Raw genomic sequence first — 19,495 nt, 5'->3', positions numbered from 1 at the left:
GTTTGCCTTTGCTTTTATCTCTTCCGGGCTCGTCTTGATGGTCGTCTAGTCCCCCGGTATCATTATGATATCGGAGCACGTGACAAGGCCAGGCCAGGCTGAGCCGAGGACAGTACGACTGCTCCCCCGCAATCGAATTGTCGAGTGCTCCGATGTCGACGCCGATATCCTTGGTCTCCGAGTCTCTCGGACTGTACCGCATAAAGTTGTTTAACGGCTCCATCTCCGTCCTTTTCGTTTTCGATTCTCCAATTGAAGAGCTGGCAATAGGAGGTCATCACAACGAGCACCAGTGGCAAGGCTTGCCCCGGCTGTGAATCTCCTCCCTCTCTTTTCAGCGGGGTGTGCTGGGGCTTTACCTGGTCCTCTCCACGTATTGATTGGTATTACAAAATTACAGCCGAAGCCGGCCATCGGGGGACTCACCACTACCACCACCAACATCAACATCTACAACCACCACCACCACTGGCTCTTGTCTTTACACAACACCACTGATCAAGAAAGAGCAATCGTTCCTCTTCCTCGACTGCTTGTGAACTCCTGTGGTCCGTCGTCACCATGTCCTCTCAAACATTCCGTATCCTCGTTCTCCCAGGCGACCACGTCGGGCCCGAAGTCATGGCCGAAGCCCTTCGCGTCCTCGACGTCGTTGAGACAGCCTCGGACGGAAAGGTCAAGTTTCAATATAATCACCAGATCGCGGGTGGATGCAGCATCGACAAGCATGGTACACCGATCACGGACGAGGTGTTGAGGATCGCGAAGGAGGAAAGTGATGCCGTTTTGTTCGGTAGTGTGGGTGGACCTGAGTGGTGAGTTTGAGTTGCCCTCGTTTCGAATGTGAAATTTTGGTCTGGTTTGTGTTGTGTCGCTTGGTTGCGTTGCAATGCAAGTCTGTTGCGTTTCTGTGCTGTGCTATGCTGTTCTGGTGCAAGTGTGCATGGATGATATCGAGTCCATTCCAGCTCCTGTAGCAGTATCTCCCGAGAGATCAGGTCTTCTGGTCAGGTCAGGGCAGACTTGGCTTTGGAGTTTGGGTCCGGGGTCAGGTGATTTGTCTTATCTTGCTTTTGCCTGCCTTCCTGCCTGTCTTGAGTGGGTGGATGAGACCCAGGCTTGCAAGCACAAAAAATGGAATATTTGAGGGCGCTGTTCGTGGCTTCGAGTCCAGCGGGCCAGATGAAGGGTGGATCTGAATACATCGCGTCTTTCTTGCGGTTCAAGTTCACGACTACCTACCTATACATTATACCACGCTCAAACTTGAAGGGGTGCGGTACGGGTACGGGTACGATACGATGCGTGTGGACTGGACTGGACGTGGACCAACCACTCTTTGGCCCTCGTGGGTGTAGTGGCTTCTACTGTTGAGTTTAACTACTCTGCCTGTTCTTGTTCTTTGCTGCGGCTTGTTTCTTGCTTCTGTCTTCTGGCTTCCGGTTTGGTCTGATGATTCAAGTTCGGCTTCAAGTTCCTGGCTTATATGTTGTTTCCCTGCTATTACATCTGCAAATGTCTTAGGTGTTTCCTCATTCTTGCCCACATTGTATGTTTGCCGGCGCTCCAAGTGATTTCGGTCTCTTGCCAGAGCAGGCCAGCGCTTCTTTTATGTCTTCCTGAGACGAAAACCTCGTCCTGTTGTCAAATGACTGACAATCATCTCTTTCGTCAACAGGGGCACAACATACCCCAACCCCGAATCCGGCCTCCTCCGCCTCCGCCAACACCTCAACGCATTCGCCAACATCCGCCCGTGCACATTCTACTCACGATCCCTGATCCCATTATCCCCACTCAAAGAATCAATCGCCGAAGGAACCAACTTTATCCTGCTACGAGAGAACTGCGGCGGCGCCTACTTTGGGCCCAAAGTCGAAGAATCCGACTTCGCCAGCGACTCATGGGCATACCGACGCGACGAAATCGAGCGATGTGCACGCGTCGCAGCAGCCCTAGCCACGACCATGGGCCAGGATGGCAAAGGCAAAGGGACCGGGCCGCCCGCAACAGTCTGGTCAAGTGACAAGGCCAACGTGCTTGCCTCAGGCCGACTCTGGCGCCGCGTCACGTCCGAGGTGTTCGCCAAAGAGTTTCCCCATATCCCGCTCAAACACCAGCTCGCTGATTCGCTGAGTATGCTGATGGTCAAGAACCCAAGCATGTTCAATGGTATCATCCACACCGACAACACTTTCGGCGATATGTTGTCTGACCAGGCTGGTGGCGTGGTGGGAACCCTCGGGGTTTTGCCTTCGGCAAGTCTCTGTGGTGTCCCGGACGGCAAGAGTCGGTGTAATGGTATCTATGAGCCTGTTCATGGCTCGGCTCCCGACATTGCTGGCAAAGGGATAGTCAATCCTGTCGCCCAGATCTTGAGCGCTGCTATGATGTTACGCTATTCTTTTGGTCTGGCTCACGAAGCTGCTGCTGTTGAGCAGGCTGTTCAAAAGGTCCTCGATGGAAAGGATATTGGTGGTCTTGAAATCAGAAGCGGCGATCTCGGCGGGAAAGCTACTACGAGGGAGATCGGTGATGCTGTCTGCAATGTCCTCCAGGGCATCCTGAAGGGGAACCAATGAAGAAGCGAACAAAATGGGGATTTGGGATGACCAAGGAAAAAACCCCCCAAAACAGTGGACATATATAGTAGGTACATATGCATATACATACGTCCCTACCTAGGTACGTATGTTGGACTAATGCAAAAGAAACTGAACCGAACTGAAAATGGAAAGAAGGAAATGAGAGAGATTCAAAAATGAAAGTCTCAGAAACACATCGTCGCATTTTGTGGCGGTCAAGGTGGCCGTTCTCGTCTCCTGTAGCGGTAGCACGAGCTGTACTTAGTGTACGTTCTAGTACAACAGTATCCTCTTCCCTGTTGACAACATTTGTTGGCGCCTCAAGTCAGTTGAATTCGAAGAAAACACACTCCTCGAATTGAACTTCTGTCAGTCCTTCGCATGGCTAGGACGGACGACAAGGAATTTATGTGGAAGTGGAGGAAACCTGAGCCCAGAGGAGGTGGAAGTAGCCAGGATTAAGCAAAGAGGACACAGTATACAGTAACTAGGAAGATGGCTCGGATCTCGCTCAGGTTGTAAAATGTGTGTTTTAGCCATAACCCGTGTGTGTCAGCCCAATCCATGGGTATCGGGTGGGACTGTTAGTGTCGTGATTCGCAACGGCAAATGTTAGGTAGGTAACAATGTCGTGTCGGATGTCATTTCGTTTGCCGCTAAACTCAAGCACCACTGGCATCGCAGCAATCTGCAGTGAATCTGCAGTATCTGACTCTCCGGGAGTCTAGAGAGCCACACCACGCACCGCCCATCGGCCGTAACCCAGTCAGGCCTGTAAGGCCGATCTGATCATGGATGAATATCAAAAGCAAAGCTTGCTCAGAATTGATCTGTTGTGAGGGTTGCGGTCAGCAAGCCAAATCGCTTTCTTTCTTGCAACCACCTCCCTCGTGAGAGTAAATGATAGTCTGTTGACAACTTACCTAACGTCATGCTCATACTGACATCCGTGCTCTCGACCATCTGGGTAAACTCCTCAAAGCTGATCTTGCCATCGCCATCCTTGTCGGCCTCCATGATGGTCTTGTCGACAATCTGCTGGAGTTGCTGATCCTTCAAGTTACTCCCGACCATCATCTTGAGCACGATGAAAAGTTCTCCATTGGAAATGTAGCCGTCACGATCGATGTCGTAGACCTTAAACGCGAACTTCAGTTTCTCTTCTTTGTTGCCCTTGGACGAGAACGCCGAGAGACCGAGAACGAATTCTTGGAAGTCGACATCGCCGCCACCGTCTTCGTCGAAAATGGCAATCATTCTGCACAGCCCCAAAGAGAACCCGTTAGAATAAAATGTCTTGAACGCAGCGTAGGTGCAAAGGGTCACGAGACAGGAAACCATAGCACCACTGCACCACCCCTGTCGGCCTAAAAAGGGAGATGATGGCAGCGCGAAACAAGGAGCTGCCATTTCTTGTCTCTTACCTCGTGGCTAAAGGATTCGATGAGACTTGTGGTAACGACAAGAACTCTTCCCTTTCAATGGTGCCGCTGTTGTCCTACAAGTTTTGGTTCGTTTGTCAGTACCAGTACCCAACCACGCACGGCCCCAGCCGCCGCCGGCCACATGGACAAACTTCAGCTCGGAGGAAAGGGTCCTTACTTTATCCAGTTTCATGAACCTCTTCCGTAGTCTATCCACTTCATCTCGGTCGACTGTATGAACGGTTCGTTAGTGCCTGATCATCTCTCGCTTCGTTTGTTCTGTTATAGTGGCCTCCGGTCCTGCAAGTCACACCGCGCTGAACATCCCTGCTCTTGCCCTTTCATGCAGCCCGAGACTCACGGCCAGAAGCCATAAATATCGAGAGGGGATGAAGTGGGAGTGGAAACGCACAATTGGAACCGGACACAATGTTATCTAGGATCTGGGAACCCGTCACGGTTTGTCTTCTCCGAGCATCGTAGAGGGCAGCATTGTTGGGTTCGGCAACTGTGCCGGACTGGGCGCCGTATGCTGGTGTAGCCATGACGAGACCGTCGTGTGTCGAAGATGTATGTCGAGCTCGTGGTCAAGTGTCAGCGGTAAGGCTGGGCTCGGAGATGGGGGTTTATAGTCGAAAGGAATAGGGGAGACGACGCAGTCGAGATATCACAGGCGAGAACAAAGACTGCAGTGGTCTACCGTAATCAAGTCGCGGGGTATCGTGTTGTTGGACTAGGCTCTGGAAAAAAATGTAGAAGAATGTTGTTCGAGGTTGTATGTTGGCAGACTCTCAGATCTCGTGCACTGTGAAACATGCAGCGCAGCGCAGCGGAGGCCGAACAAGTCCAGTCCGCAGTCACTTGGAGTTCATGGCTCACGAGCCACAGGTTCGTGGCGCCACAGTTTGTGGGATGACGCTAGACTATTTATGTATATGGCGTCAGCGCGCGCCTCAGCTGACTCAGCTGGAGGGTTGTTTAGGTACGATCGAGGCGGACGCCAAGAGGAAAGCTGTGCACACAACACTGTCTAGCACCTCGAAATCTCAAAACGCCTCGAGGTTCTTGTTATGAGTGCTGCTCTCCAGGTATCTAGGTATCTAGGTATCTAAGCCCGAAGCGTCACTGAATCATGATCAGAACTGATTGCAGTGAATCTAGAACCAGTCCGATTATACCACTATAATTTTGTATACCTAGTATGATTGCGTGTACATATGGCTGGAGCAAAGTCCTGGCACCTAGGTGCCTGGTGTGATGTTGCGCCAACTTGCTACCTACATTGTAGGTGCATATGTTGCTCCGTACCTAAGTTCGACTCAATGATTCACTGTACACGTGCTACAGTCGAGCATAGAATACCAAGTGCAGGAGTGCAGGCATCCGTGCAGATTGCACCGGGCGCACACCCCGCCTAGAACAGACTAGCTTTTAGGCTTGCTGCCGTGTGGCCCCTTACCTAACGCCCTTGACCATGAGTGCCTAAACCTCCCCTAGCAGGCACCATTGCACCCGCTATTCTACTTGCAATCTTTGCCCAGTAGCAGTGACTCTTGCATCACCCGAACCCCATCAAATAATGACAATCATCGCAATTATTTGCGCCCTTCCCGGCCTTACTGACTGCACTGACACTGGCACTGCGCCATCTCGTCCCGTCTCTCATCACGTTTCTTCCTCCTCTCGCCTTCTCTCGCTCTCTCTCGCTCCCTTGCCTCCCCCCACGCAAGCCAACCTGCAACCTGCGCACCTGCAAACCTGCACTCTTTGCTGCCTCGCACACGCTCAACCACCACACCCACCACGAGCTGCAAAAATTCTTCTCCCATCGAAAACGCCCGCACCCGGCGCGTTTTTCATCATTCAAAGGCGATAAAGCATCTCACTGCATCAAGCGCTACATTTTCATGTCGGTTTGGTGAATTATTGACCACCGTTTTCTAATTATTCTACTTGGGTGCGCCGGTGCTGCGGCGGGCTTCGGGTCTTCCTTGATGAGGTTGTCGCCCAAAAGCGTCCATGTCGCGCGCGGCAGGCAGGCATACCCGCCCCAAGAAACTCAACGCCAAACAAAATGTTCCAATTTTTCGTGAAGATCAAGTCGAGCCTCTTGTCGACTATGATCTTCAACGTGTTGCCATAGAAACTGGTGTTGAAAAGGCCGAAGAAGCGGTATGTGCTCGCCCTGCACCTGCAGCTATTTTCCTCTTTCTTTCCCTACCTGTTCACTCCTGCTTCATGCCATTCTTGTCGCTCTGTCCTTTCCCACCCTGCTTAGTCACCACCACACCTTGGCACAAACACTCTTCGCTTCTTATTGCCAACACCGCCCATCCATTCTGTTCGCTCCGTGCAGTGGCAATACTAACCCGCACTTCACTTTCAGGAATACCATCTCCAACAAGCCATAAAGGCGGCTGAAAAGGCCGAGAAAGCCAAAGATGCCTACATTCCAACTCCACCTACCATTGCCAGTGATGTCCAGTATGACGTTCTTTACCCCAAGGGTTGGAAACAGCCTGCCACCTACATCCGCTTCTCCGCTACAGTCGAAGACTGTTCTGGAGTGGCATATTGCATGGATGAAGAGGATGAACTTGCCTTGAAGCTTCTCAATGCTAGATTGCCTGCTGGTCAGGCTCCTTGCACCGAAGACCAATTCGAAGAGGTTATGAACTTCTTTGAAGAAACTGCTCAAGCCAAGCAACCCTTTGCTGCTGTCGATAGCCCGCCCGTCTTACCTTTAGAAGAACTGCAGGAACAGTTCGACGAGGACACGCCTGCCCATGTTCGCGTCTTCTCCAAGTTAATATATGAGCATTGGAAGGCTCGGCGTACCGCCACAGGTAACCGTCCTTTGGCTCCTCGTCTGAAATTCGAGACTGGCCAAGAGTCCGATGATGCAGACCCATATGTGTGCTTCCGGAGAAGAGAACTGCGCCAGATTCGCAAGACGAGAAATCGAGATGCTCAGAGTGCTGACAAGCTGCGCAAACTGCGGCTTGAGCTGGAGACGGCTCGAGGCATCCTGTTAATGGTAAAGCGAAGAGAGCTGCTTCGAAAGGAATGTTTGGAGACAGACCGGCTGCTGTTCGAGCAGCGGACGGCGCTCCGAGACACCAAGCGAAAGTTGGGCATCAAAGGCGATGAGGATCTCCTCGTCAACCAAAAGGTAATCCTTGTTGCACCCAGCAAGAAAGCCTCCCAGACTTACCTGTCTGCGCAGAAGCAAAAATTGCCGTCTGGCATGACCCCCAACCAAGCTGCGATAGCTCAGCAACTCAGGATGCCAATGGCATCTGGGCAAGGGACCGAACTTCGAACTCTGGAGGAGGTCACCGCCGCTAGGGAACGTGAAATCCAGAAAGAAATCCAAACCAACATTGAGAAACACATCAGATGGAATGAAGGGTTTGTTGACAAGACAATGGCACCACTTACCCCAGAGCTTGAAGACAGCTGTCCAGAACCAGACGGTCTCTTCAGAGAAGCCATGGCTGCAACTGAATACCTCCCCACACCGCCAGCTAGTATCTCGGATGACGAGGCTCAGCAGCAGCAGCAGCAGCAGCAGCAGCAGCAGCAGCAACAACAGCAACAGCCTGATGGAGTAGATGTGGTAATGAAGGATGTGTCACGACCTTCCACACTTTTCCGTTACGCCAGTCCTGCAGATGAGGACACTGTCGGACACATGCCATCATTTCGACGGAGGATAGGTAGAGGCGGGCGCGTCATGATCGACCGGAAACTTCCTCGGATGCACCGAGACCCTTCGCAAGATGATAGATTCAAATTCGATTCGGACGATGACGAGATGCTCGACGTGGATTCGTCTGAAGACATGATCTTTTCTCGAATGTCCCAACGAGCATATCTCCTCGGCAGCAGCCGGCAGGCCGATGCTCAGGCCATGTCGGCCAGAAGAGCTCAAATCGAGAGCGGTGGGCCAAGTCACCCACCATCAACGACCAACACCCAAGCAACACCAGTACCTGCACCTTCGTGAAATGTCTTGAATCATCGGACACCTCTTTTTGCAACGTTTTACCGGAGAGCACAATTCAAAAACTCTCTTCTCGCGGCTGAGATGCCGCTGGAACCTGTTTGATTGCAGGATCGCCTCGTCTGGGGCGTGTAAGATTTCGTTATGATGATCGCCTTGGATGGAAACCAGATGTTGCCGGAGACAGCAAGCTTCTTGTTGTCGGCACACAAACACCCTGTACATAGTACTTTGAGGCCAGCGCCTCAAATCATTCAAAATGAATGACACAACTCACACTCCACAAAGACATCACCGGTGTTTTTCTCTTCTTGCCGTTTTCCTTGATTGCGTATCTGTGCTGCCGTCGTGTTTTCGCTTGGACGCTCCAGCAGCGACTTCCTCGGACTTCTGCTTGATGTGCGCCTGGCATAATGCAATTAGTTGTCGCAAGATTTCCTTCTCGCCTATCCTGACCTGGAGTGCCATCCAGAATCGCTGCGGATTGCAACCGGCTGGCACATTGAAACCAGGAGGGTTCGACCGCAGGGCGCCCCAAATTGCCTGGTCTGTCTCGTAAGACGTGGCATACTCGCTCAGCTTCTTGGTAAGCACTGCCTGTAGCAGAGCGGCTTCTTCAACTGTGACAGCGTCCTTGGGCTTCTTGAGGGCTTTGGGGTCATCTTCACGCGCACAAAGAGCTCGCAAGAGCATGTGTACCTGTCCAGGAAGCACATCCTGGAGACCTTGGGTGTCGTACTCGGGCCGGGTAATAGCATAACCGTCGTCTAACACACCAAGTTCATCAAGTTGCTGTTCACGCTCCCGCCATACTTGATCCTTGCTCTTGCTGTGTTTCCCAGCCACCTCGAGCAAAAGGTCATGCGAGAACTCGACGACATCGTACTGAGCGTAGTTATCGGTGACATAGCCATACATACGGAGAAGGTCGGAGCGAGGGAGAGGGCCATAGTCGTTGAAGATTTGCTCGCCGGCTGAGATTGGCTTTGTGGCCTTCATGATGAGGTAGTCAGGTTCCTGAAACAGACGAGCCTGAAAAAGAGACAAAAGTCGGTCAGTGAGAAGGAAATATGTGCATAGGTGGGTAAGACAAACATTGTTCTTGTCGGCGTCAGCATTCAACATGTCGGCAAATGGCACCATGCCCTTGAATGGCTCATCTTCGTCATCCTCCTCGAACTCGTCGTCTGCAGAATCAGCGCCGTCTTTGTCGTTGTCATTGTCATCTTCCATGTCGTCTCGATCGATATCGAAAGCGTACGCCATGATCAAACTGCCAGCCATGTGGGCAAGTTCGATGAGTTTCGCGGAGGACCCGCCCACAGGAAAGAGATCAGGGTGGTCTGCCATTGTAGGAATGATGGTGTTTTGCCATTCTTCCTCGGCCTGACGACGCCCAATCTTGTCAACCACTGCACTGGCTTGTAACTCGGCAAGCTCGGCATCATTCCAAAACATGAGGGTGTTGAAGGTGGTGGGCAGGATCTTGAAGTAGGGATGCCACGGAGAGGACTCTCCTCGCAAATACTCGTAGATGATGGTCACGATCAATGGCGGCCATGCCCCGGTGGCACCCTTGTCCTCTAGTTCCTTGAGGACGGAGCGGGGAATGCTGGATGTCGCGGTAGTGAGGACCAGGGATCGAGGAATTGCGAACAATTCTTCATCTGAGGCGATATCTGCTATCGCGACTGGAGGCCAGTTGTGAGCAATGGACATTGACAAAAGGACGTGTGAACCATACCAGCGCCTCTTCCAGCGTTCTCATGCCTGAGATCCTTCAACTGAACCTTGGGACTAAGTCGGGTTCCATTAGCCGCGGTGAACCAGTTCACGAACTGCGTCGTCGTCTGGTCAAATCCCAGGGTGTCCGGCTCCTGCATTGGGGCTGCCATTGCAAAACAAAGCCGCTGGATGGACTGAGCGACAGGAAAAGAAAGTGCCTAAGTAAATGCAAGATCACCAGGCCTGAAGAATGTGCGAACAGAGACTCTGCGGTGGTTGTACTGGGAGGACTCGAGGGACACCGCTTGCGCGCCAAGGCATCGGCCTTTCAAGGTTTTGAGAAGCCGACAAGAACAGACTTGAATCATTAAAACGCAGTCTCTGGCTCCGCAGTGGATGGATTACTAAGACAGCTTGTGAACATGTGCGTCATTGGTCCGAGTCTGGTGGTGAAGCCTCCAGCCAGGGTCCAGGACAGTCACGTGAGTTGTATGCTAGGTCATAGTAGTACTAGTACTATGGCTCTCCGACACACTAGTCCTAATGCAACATTTTGTAGCCTGCTCCGCTTGATATTTGATCCTCTCTTAGCCTCGTGAGTCGTTCCGTAGGTACCAGTAGTTCACATGAAGAAAGCGACAGCAAGTAAGGACGACGACATTCCCCCTTGCAGTCCCATACATAAGAACCATCTGTACCTTTGGTCTAGGCCGTGCAACCTGGTTGTTCGCTTGTCCAGTCGTACTGACTGTCGACAACTTGGAGAAAGGCAGCAAGTCTAGGTCCAGTCCATTCAAGTCGTCCTTAATTTCAACAAACAAACAAAATGATTGCCATCGGTCTCGAAGGCTCCGCCAACAAACTAGGAGTAGGCGTGATTCTGCAACCCCTGAAAGGAGGGCCGGCGCAAATCCTATCTAACATCCGGGACACGTACGTGTCGCCGCCTGGAGAAGGCTTCTTGCCCAAGGACACGGCCAAGCACCACCGGGCCCATGTCGCGCGGCTAGTCAAGCAAGCCATGGCGGAGGCGGGGGTGAAATTGCAGGACATTGACTGTATCTGCTACACCAAGGGACCTGGGATGGGAGCACCACTGCAGAGCATCGCCATCGCCGCCAGGACGCTGAGTCTGCTGTGGAACAAACCGCTCGTCGGGGTCAACCATTGCGTCGGCCACATCGAGATGGGGCGGGAGATCACGGGGGCCACGAATCCGGTCGTCCTATACGTCTCCGGAGGCAACACTCAAGTCATTGCCTACAGTACGCAGCGCTATCGCATCTTCGGCGAGACCCTGGACATCGCCGTCGGCAATTGTCTGGACAGATTTGCGCGGACACTGAACATTTCCAACGACCCGGCCCCCGGTTATAACATCGAGCAGTTGGCCAAGAAGGGCAAAGTCCTCTTGGACCTTCCGTACGCGGTCAAAGGCATGGACTGTTCATTCAGCGGAATACTGGCCCGGGTTGACGAACTCGCGGGTAACATGAGGGCCGGCACACTCAAGGACCCTATCACTGGAGACGTGGTCACCCCGGAAGATCTCTGCTTCTCTCTTCAAGAAACTGTTTTTGCTATGCTGGTCGAGATCACCGAGAGAGCCATGGCCCACGTCGGCTCAAACCAGGTCTTGATTGTCGGCGGCGTGGGGTGCAACGAGAGACTTCAAGAGATGATGGGCATCATGGCCAAGGATCGCGGTGGTAGCGTCTATGCTACTGATGAAAGATTTTGCATCGACAATGGTATCATGATTGCCCACGCTGGTCTCCTTGCCTACAAAACCGGCTTCTCAACTCCGCTGGAGGAAAGCACTTGCACACAGAGATTTCGCACAGACGACGTTCACGTCGCGTGGAGAGAAGATTGAATTTCACCCAAAGTATTCTATGCTGCGGTGGGGGCTTCCCACCTTACGAGCACACGCGAAGCATACAATGAGAGAGGCTCCTCTTGGTCCTCGTTTGATCATCAAGTCATGAAATCGTTGATGCCCGAAATGCAATCAATGCTCGCCAACAAAACAACACGCAACCCGCGGCACCCGCTACCATTCATCGCTATTGAGCCGTCTGGAACTGAGGCACTGGTTTGAATGAAATTGTCGTCACGTACTAAAACAGGCCGGTTAGCATGCAGAAAGCGCTCGTCAAGGGCCACACTCACCTTCTTCTTGTATCGGGTCGTCACACTGGTCGCCAACACACCGTTCTTAACACTGCTGGTCATGAGATGGTTCAAGACGGTGTGGTTGGGCAGGGTGAGGACGCTGTTATCGTCCTTGACCGGTAGTACGCCATTTAAGATGGATCTGCTTAGGAAGAGAGGCAGGGCTGGAGGTGCTGGGCTTTCTTGGATGACTCGGACCGCATTATGATACCGGTGGTCATCCTCTGGAAGGTCAATATCCAACAGGGCTTGTGGAACAAGTTGCCGGAAATCGCCTTCTGGAATCTCCTCTGCTTGAGGCTCTCCCATCTCGGAAACAGGTGTATGAGTTCCAGATCGACCGTGCTCATGCTCGACGGCCGCAAGTGCTGACGATTTACTACCTGTTTGGGCGCTTTCCCTCCTCGGCTTGGTAAGGTCCTCTGTGGCAACCTCGATGTAATTGACGAGAAAATTGTTGAAGTCGACCGCCGTCGGCAGATCCGGGCTCGTGACCATTTCACCGTCCACCACGAATTTAAGATGATGCGTGCCAGAGGGAAGATTAATGGTGGTGAACATGCCAGGACCGTTCTTTCTGTTATAATGTCAGCCTGCTATAGCAGAGGGCGGCCCTGCAAGGTATATTATGGCGCCGATGGACAAGAAAGCTTGTCCGTAACTCGGGCTCGACGGACCCAAGCACCTCGTGGCATGGTTCAAGGGTGTCGTGTCTGACACAACAAAATAAAGAATCAAAAGGATGAAACCCACCTCGGATGAAGTCTATATTTCTTTTCCCAATTCGCAAACGTACCCGTCACGTAGACCTTATTCCCGCCATGGTTCCATTCGATGACTGTAGGAACAGTTTGAGCCGTGGCAGTATCGACCGCGAAAGGCTGCAGTTCCTCTCCTACCTCTTCCTCAGACTGCGTTGTCGTACTCAACATAGAACTTTTCCTGGTAGTCTGAGGTTCGATGGCAGAGAGAGGCTCATCTGTCTCGAAAATGGGAACATCTGCATTTCCTCTATCGACTGGGAGCAAGGTAGGCGATTCGGGGATAGGCACATCAGCTATGGGCAGAGGAAGACGTGGAGGGCGAAGTTGGGCCACTGGCGTATACCGTCGATCGTGGTAGGTGTTATTAGGTTCCTCGACCGGTTCGTCCACCGATTCCTGCTTGCTCCTCGATGCTGGGACATCCATTGGGCCCGATGCTTGCGGCGGCGCCGGAGCAGGTGATGGTTGTTGTTTCGGTCGCTGTTCCAACTCATTTCTATGCGCACGCGAGGCTCTGGAGGACGACCTCTCGACTTTGCCAGCTCTTGCTTGCTGGTCGGGAGACGAAGAAGCTTGCAAATACTGTTGCAAATCGGGTTTGTCTAGGTGTTGGGAGGTGGTTTGCGCAACTGCGGTGTCCTTTGTCGCTGATGGGTCAACGGGGGTTGCTCGACTTTGCGATAGGGCTTGGATGGAGACTCTGCGAGAAACCTTGCGGTCTCTCTCGGCTTGAGGGGTCCCAGTCCTCGAACTCGAGCCCTTCTCAGAGGATTGTTGTTGTCCCATTTTGAGGGTTCTAGGTTGGTTTGCGGTATGTGGACTCGGCTGTCGTGCGACACCTGCGAAGAGTAGAGGGAATCACCCCTACTCACGGTGAGGCTTATCACGGAGACAGGAAATCAGAAGAGAACTTCGTAGGCTCCAAGTGAATGAACATCCGGTGTCTCGAGTCCCAGAAGATCGGAGGACGGAGGGCGGAAGATGCAAACAGGGGGAAGAAGTAGAATGAGAGCCAGGATCGCTGGCGACGCAGTGAATGATCTCCAAGCTCAACTTGAGGCTTGGTGACGTTCTCACTAATACCGTACTCGCTGCTAGTAGTGGTAGGCAGTCGGTAGTAGTAGCTGCTGGCACAGTAGCAATTGAACGAGAGTAACCAGAGATGGGGAGCGCAGAGGGGGACGGCGGTAGGCCAAGTGCCTAGTGGCTGCGCTACACTGCGTTGCTCGAACCTAAGCCCAGGGAGACTTTAGGTAAACGTCAGTTAATGTAAGGGCACCTGCAGCTTAATTAGAGGGTCCTTAGACCTGGAGAAGGTGCCATTGGGCTGGCCAAACTGGACGATGCGGGGAGGACTTCCGGGTACCAAGCTTCTGTCTTGGGGACCCAATAATGACGCCTGCAGCCAAAGGTTCCTTAAATCCAATATTATTGTTACTACGTCGGCGTCATGTTTCCTGCGTCAACCCTTGGTTCTGTACCTCGTAGACACTGGTACCAGGTACGACGCCAGGTACCAACATTTACAGCTCATGCTGGCAGTAAGCCAGGTTACCCGGCTCCAAATCACTGGCAGAACACTCGACCATCAGCTGCCACTCCCAACTCCCTCGTCCGAAATACTGGCACTCCCTTCTACTTCCGACCATGGTCCGATACTGGCGAGTGAGATGACGACCGGTTGGAGCTGGCCGCGTTGGCTTTCAGTCACTATTACCGTGCTCTACTATGCATTGTTTCCGATTTATCTGGTGCTGAGGGTACTATGGTACATCTTGGTATTACTATCGACTCCCTTCGTGTCCCTAGGGCATTTCCTTGCGCGCATATCGTTGATCCCATGGCGTATCTTTGCGCGTTTCGAGGTCAGTTCTCTCCATAAACCAAAGCTTCTGGCCTAGACAGACTCGGCTGACACCTTTTACAGGCAGTGTGGTATTTCCTGGGCTGCGCAGTCCTGATCGGAACCCTTCTCGGACTCCTCCTGCATTTTACCATGGTAACTTTTGTCATGCTCTTCGACTTGGACCGGAAACCTTCCCCAAAACCAAACCGGCCCAAAGGGCATGATGCGATATCTTACAGAAAGGCCAGAGAGGCCAAGAAGCAAAAACAACAACAACTCGAGGAGCAACAGAAACGGGCTGTGCAGGCCAGATTGATCGCATCGCAGCCGCTGCTTCAAGAAATCATGCGAGACGGTCGAAAGTTGTCTCATGCAGGTCCGTCTAGTAGCCCACTGAGTCCAAGTGTTGCTGGTTCGAGCCGAGCCGGTCTTCTGCGGGAAACGATCCTCGAACACAGTGAGGAAGATGAGGATGATTTGCTATATTGAGACAACTGTGTGGGATCACCGCAGTCCTGCCCTGACGAGAGCATGCTGAAAGAGATCTTTGCATCTAACACGACTGCCCAGTCTTGCGCACAGGAGAAAAGCACCGCTCAATTTACGATGTAAACTGTACGTCTCCTCTGGAGGCGGAGCCAGCCTTTCTCTGAGCATGACTGGGATGAAACTCCGCACGCGATCGGTGATGGTTTGGTTCTCAAAGTCATAGAGATCGGGCGCCGAATCCGTGAAAGGCTCAGCCAGAGTTATGACCGAGTCGATATGGGCATTCATCATGGTCTTGGATTCGTACCCGGTCAAATAACCCAGCTTGATGGAGAGGTCCCTGCAAGCATTCCGGTCGTTCCTCGCAGCCGCGTCAAGAACCTTGACGTAGAGGTCGACGAAGGATGCAGGGTATTCTCTGGATGCACCAAAATCCAGCAGTTCCAGCTTGTTGGTTTTGGGATTGTAGAAGAAATTGGTCCAGTTCGGATCTGTCTGCATGTACCGAAACTCGGTGATTTCTCTTAGACACAGGCGGAGGATTTGCGTCCCAATCCAGTCTCTCTGCTCTTGCGTCAGGGTAGAAATCAATTTGGTGACTGCAATCCCTTCCATGCGCTCCATGGTCAGAACCTGCTTGCCCGAAGCCTCATCAATGATTTCCGGCACAGCAAAAGCCTCCTGATCATCTGCGAGCAGCTGCCGGAACCTTTTCGCCGCTTCGGCTTCTCGTTCGTAGTCACATTCCCAGGCCAGTTCGGTGCGGGCATTGGCAATGGTCTTATCGAGATACAAGCCCTTGGGCAACAGGCGAGAAGCCGTGAGAAGCAGGGAAAGATTGTTAAGGTCCGAAGAGATGGAGTCGGCGACGCCAGGATACTGGACTTTGACGACGACACGGCGGCCGTCCTTCTTCAAGACGGCGCCATGCACCTGTCCGATGGAGGCGGCAGCCAGGGGCCGCTCCTCAAACTGCTCAAACAAGTCGCGCCAATTGGGACCTAGATTGGAGGCAATCACGGCGTCTCTCTGTGATGCCGGCATGTAGTCTGCGCTATCTTGGACGCGTTGGAGCACCTCATGAATGGGTTTGGGCAGCATCTTTGCATCTTGGAAGCTCATCATTTGGCCTAGCTTTAGCGCGGCACCGCGCATCTTGGACAACTTGGCTACCAGGCGTTCCATGTTCGCGGCGCTCAGCATTACAGACCCGTCCGGCCCTCCTGACCGACTGATACTTTCGCTGACGGCTCCAAAGGCCATTGACGCTGCCAGTCCTCCATACTCAATTAGCCGGCCAAATCTTGTTGAAGGAACCCTCGACTCGCGCATCTGATACGGCTGGGCCACTTGTGCTTGCGCCGTCTAGGTCATCTGTCAGCTGAGCATCAGTTGAGGGGAATTGTCCATTGCGGAGTCTGGAATAAGAACATACTCTGCTTTTGCCCGTATCCTTGGCCATGTCGGCCGCCAACTGTCGAATGCTTTCTGTCTCTCCGTTGGACGTCTTTTGCTGGTAGACTCTCGTCATGTGAAACCGTCGTTTAGACCCGGGAACATAGCCCGGGGGATATGCCGTCTTCTTTCCCAGTAGCTTGGCATGTTTCGGATTGTGGAAGAGTTGCGCCAGCTGCTCCTCTGTAGGCTCGGATGGGTCTTGTTTCTTGGAACCCGAATAGTATACGTCGGCATTGATACCTGGAGGAATGTGGGAGTCTCCCGCTTGAACGTCGTTTTCAGACTTGGGAACACGGACACGAGGCAAGGCCGAGAGGACCGGCTTCACACTGTCTGGCGGTTGGTAGAAGACATCTTGTTCTTGTTCTACCCCAAATTCTCCTTCGTTCTTGTCTTCTATCGTGGGAGGTTCGGCCGTCCTTGCTGGGATTGGGTCTTCGGACAGTCGCTGTAGTTTTCTAGCCTCGTCCGGAGAAAGAGAGCTGTCCAGGGTCGGGTCTGGAATGGTGGACTGGGTGGACGATGACTTGACATGCAAATCGCGGCCACCGCCATTATTGTCTGCCTCAATCGGATGCTGCGCCGTCTCTGCCACAGGTCGCTTATTAAAGCTCATTCCATCGCCTGATTCATGTTCATTCCCTCCAGCAGCAGGGCTGTCGTCGGGAGGTATTGTTCCATCTGGCAAGGGTGCCCTTGTTGCCTTGACCTGTTCAATGTCCAGTGCCTGTGTAGAGGGTGGCTGTGTAGTTGAGTTCTGTTCGGAGCGTTCGTAGAAATGATCCTGGTGAATTCCTTCTTTCGCAGATTGAGGTCTAGGTGGTTGTTGCGACGAGGAGGACGACCCAAATCGCGAAACAGCGGTGGACAGCACAGGGAGGGCCTGTCTCTTTAGAGATTTGATGAGAGATGAAGTCTGTCCATATCGTTTGGCTTGGGACAAGCGGATGGCGAGATGCTTCGAAGCGACATTTCCAGACGCATTGAGGAGCGCGAGGGCGTCGAGGATTCTTTTGCCGGACATGCTGGGCCAGTACAAAACTTTACTCGTCCATGCTCAGCTTGGGACTCAGTTTACCAAGTAGAGAGTGTTGGAGGGGTACGACACCACTGTGGGCGTGGCTATGAGATTGGATGCGGAAGACTTATGAGTGTCACACTGGCAGTGGGTGCAGTAAATGTTGTATGTATACCATCATCGACTTTTGCAGGATGAAATGGAATCAAGTGGAGATGAGTTCAACTGGCCGAATCAGCTGAAGCTAAAATAGCAACAAACCTTGTGCACACGACCTGAACTCATGACATTGCAAGAGAACACTTTGCCTTATGTACTAATAAAGGTAGGTACTGTCAGATATTCACTGTCTTTAATGATAACCTCAGGCCTTGTCCTTCAGGTTGGTTTCTAGGGGGACTCGGAGTCTGGGAGTCTGCGTATCCAAGATCTTTTCCTACTACTACAATGTGAGGTCCTATCGTTAGACCAGAATCCGTCCCGTCCTGTTCTCTGCTCAGTCAGTCAGTCAGTCAATCAGTCAATTACTGTATATCATGAATGCCAGAGACGCCGACGCCCTGCGCGGGCGGATTCTGGATCTCGAAGCCCAACTCCAGACAACCAAGGCACTGCTTCGTCGCATCGAAGGGGGATCCGGATCATCAAGAGACAAATCCCAATCCCAGGGCCAGGGCACACCGTTTTCTTCCTCTTCTTCTATACAAATCTCTGTCTCCCTTCCGCTAGGCCCATCGACTCACAACCTAATGCTCCTATCGGACTCTGCCCTCCCGCTCGGCTCATTCGCCTACTCGAGCGGACTGGAATCCTTCCTAGCACACCACAAACAACAACAACAACAGCAGCAGCAACAATCACCACACGAGCGTGCGTCTGGTCAGACATCCGGCCAAACATCTTCCCAGACGCCCCTGTCACTATTCCACAAGTTCCTCAAACTCTCAATCCAGTCCATCGCATGGACCAACGTCCCCTACGTCCTAGCTGCGTTTCGCGATCCATTGGATCTAATGGATCTCGACAACGACCTGGACGCCTCTACACCATGTACCGTGGCACGCCGGGCGAGCGTTGCACAGGGCCGCGCCTTGCTAAGTGTATGGGAGAAAGCGTTTGCGTCGGCAGCGGCGCATCGTGACCCTGATGACGATTCCAATTTCGATTCCGAGGCCTTCGCCGCCATCGAGGTCTTCGCCAAAGATCTCAAGTTATCTGCAATATCCACGTCCACGATAAAGGCGAACGGCCATCTCGCTCCCCTATGGGGCGTGGTAAGCCTCGCTCTGGGCCTCAATCTCGAAGAATCGGCCTATTTGTTCCTGCTGAACCATGCCAAAGCCGTCGTGAGCGCCGCGGTCAGAGCCTCCGTCATGGGACCCTACATGGCTCAAACGGTCCTTGCTTCAAGGGACTTGCAAGACTTGATTCGTCGAAGCCTCGAAACTGTCTGGTTTCTCCAACCCGATGATGCGGGTCAGGTCGTCCCTGCAATGGATCTTTGGATTGGGAGGCATGAGATGCTGTACAGTCGGATTTTTAATTCGTGAACAATATTGAACTTGAATTTCATGAGATGGACAAACGAACGTGAACGGAAAGCGCCGTACTTGTTACGTCTGGTGCAGTGTGATAGACCCTTGGAAATGAACTACAGTGTTTGTGCTGGTATTCATGATGGAGATTATGCTTACTCCAGCTGGCCAGGCTAAACTGGTTTTTACTGCGGTTCAAGTTGTGTGTCACTGGGGGAAAACACAGACGTTATACAAGTACATAATGTGCCTACCTAGGCAGGTATCGGATACTTATCGAACGAGCAGATGGACCGTTCAAATCTGGACCATGATGGTCCTTACTAGATAGATCTCAACGTGGTTTGGGAAATTATCATATTTCTGCATCTCATCATGAGTTACCGTACGGGCGAGATCATGAATTACAACTTCACTGTCCTCCTAACCACCTCAGGTTGCAATCTACCCGAGCAATACAGAAGGGAAAA

At 52.5% G+C, this 19,495-nt stretch overlaps 9 protein-coding genes across 9 annotated transcripts; 5 read left to right on the top strand and 4 right to left on the bottom strand.

The window, feature by feature from the left end:
• The first annotated feature begins 1 nt into the window (after position 1).
• On the top strand, positions 2 to 2,931 carry HMPREF1120_02694 (3-isopropylmalate dehydrogenase). The gene is made up of 2 exons (XM_009156739.1): positions 2 to 815; positions 1,679 to 2,931. The coding sequence occupies exons 1-2, from the start codon at positions 562 to 564 to the stop codon at positions 2,580 to 2,582; spliced, it is 1,158 nt and encodes a 385-aa protein (XP_009154987.1). The 5' UTR covers positions 2 to 561; the 3' UTR covers positions 2,583 to 2,931.
• Positions 2,932 to 3,404: 473 nt separating this feature from the next.
• Positions 3,405 to 4,554, bottom strand: HMPREF1120_02693 (calcineurin subunit B; the record flags this gene model as incomplete). Its single annotated transcript, XM_009156738.1, has 5 exons — positions 3,405 to 3,415; positions 3,509 to 3,843; positions 4,010 to 4,083; positions 4,188 to 4,240; positions 4,422 to 4,554. 5 exons carry the CDS (start codon positions 4,552 to 4,554, stop codon positions 3,405 to 3,407), a joined length of 606 nt encoding a protein of 201 aa, XP_009154986.1.
• Positions 4,555 to 5,542: 988 nt separating this feature from the next.
• HMPREF1120_02692 (uncharacterized protein) lies at positions 5,543 to 8,320 on the top strand. The gene is made up of 3 exons (XM_009156737.1): positions 5,543 to 6,181; positions 6,396 to 7,181; positions 7,236 to 8,320. The coding sequence occupies exons 1-3, from the start codon at positions 6,029 to 6,031 to the stop codon at positions 8,016 to 8,018; spliced, it is 1,722 nt and encodes a 573-aa protein (XP_009154985.1). The 5' UTR covers positions 5,543 to 6,028; the 3' UTR covers positions 8,019 to 8,320.
• On the bottom strand, positions 8,307 to 9,910 carry HMPREF1120_02691 (SET domain-containing protein 6; the record flags this gene model as incomplete). The annotated part of the gene is made up of 3 exons (XM_009156736.1): positions 8,307 to 9,047; positions 9,111 to 9,706; positions 9,760 to 9,910. 3 exons carry the CDS (start codon positions 9,908 to 9,910, stop codon positions 8,307 to 8,309), a joined length of 1,488 nt encoding a protein of 495 aa, XP_009154984.1.
• A 429-nt stretch (positions 9,911 to 10,339) lies between these two features.
• On the top strand, positions 10,340 to 12,667 carry HMPREF1120_02690 (glycoprotein endopeptidase kae1). The gene has a single exon (XM_009156735.1). It carries the CDS (start codon positions 10,567 to 10,569, stop codon positions 11,614 to 11,616), a length of 1,050 nt encoding a protein of 349 aa, XP_009154983.1. The 5' UTR covers positions 10,340 to 10,566; the 3' UTR covers positions 11,617 to 12,667.
• Positions 11,807 to 13,465, bottom strand: HMPREF1120_02689 (5'-AMP-activated protein kinase, regulatory beta subunit; the record flags this gene model as incomplete). The annotated part of the gene is made up of 3 exons (XM_009156734.1): positions 11,807 to 11,860; positions 11,913 to 12,492; positions 12,669 to 13,465. The coding sequence occupies 3 exons, from the start codon at positions 13,463 to 13,465 to the stop codon at positions 11,807 to 11,809; spliced, it is 1,431 nt and encodes a 476-aa protein (XP_009154982.1).
• Positions 13,466 to 14,120: 655 nt separating this feature from the next.
• HMPREF1120_02688 (uncharacterized protein) lies at positions 14,121 to 16,844 on the top strand. The gene is made up of 2 exons (XM_009156733.1): positions 14,121 to 14,544; positions 14,607 to 16,844. Exons 1-2 carry the CDS (start codon positions 14,212 to 14,214, stop codon positions 15,012 to 15,014), a joined length of 741 nt encoding a protein of 246 aa, XP_009154981.1. The 5' UTR covers positions 14,121 to 14,211; the 3' UTR covers positions 15,015 to 16,844.
• Positions 15,030 to 17,496, bottom strand: HMPREF1120_02687 (aarF domain-containing kinase; the record flags this gene model as incomplete). The annotated part of the gene is made up of 2 exons (XM_009156732.1): positions 15,030 to 16,379; positions 16,450 to 17,496. The coding sequence occupies 2 exons, from the start codon at positions 17,494 to 17,496 to the stop codon at positions 15,030 to 15,032; spliced, it is 2,397 nt and encodes a 798-aa protein (XP_009154980.1).
• A 263-nt stretch (positions 17,497 to 17,759) lies between these two features.
• Positions 17,760 to 19,446, top strand: HMPREF1120_02686 (urease accessory protein). Its single transcript, XM_009156731.1, has one exon. The coding sequence runs from the start codon at positions 18,027 to 18,029 to the stop codon at positions 19,038 to 19,040; it is 1,014 nt and encodes a 337-aa protein (XP_009154979.1). The 5' UTR covers positions 17,760 to 18,026; the 3' UTR covers positions 19,041 to 19,446.
• The last annotated feature ends 49 nt before the right edge of the window (positions 19,447 to 19,495 follow it).

Source organism: Exophiala dermatitidis (genome assembly GCF_000230625.1).
Source record: "Exophiala dermatitidis NIH/UT8656 unplaced genomic scaffold supercont1.2, whole genome shotgun sequence".
Taxonomy (NCBI): Eukaryota; Fungi; Ascomycota; class Eurotiomycetes; order Chaetothyriales; family Herpotrichiellaceae; genus Exophiala; species Exophiala dermatitidis.
Note: the sequence above shows the minus strand (reverse complement) of the source record. Positions and strands in the feature narration are given on the sequence as shown.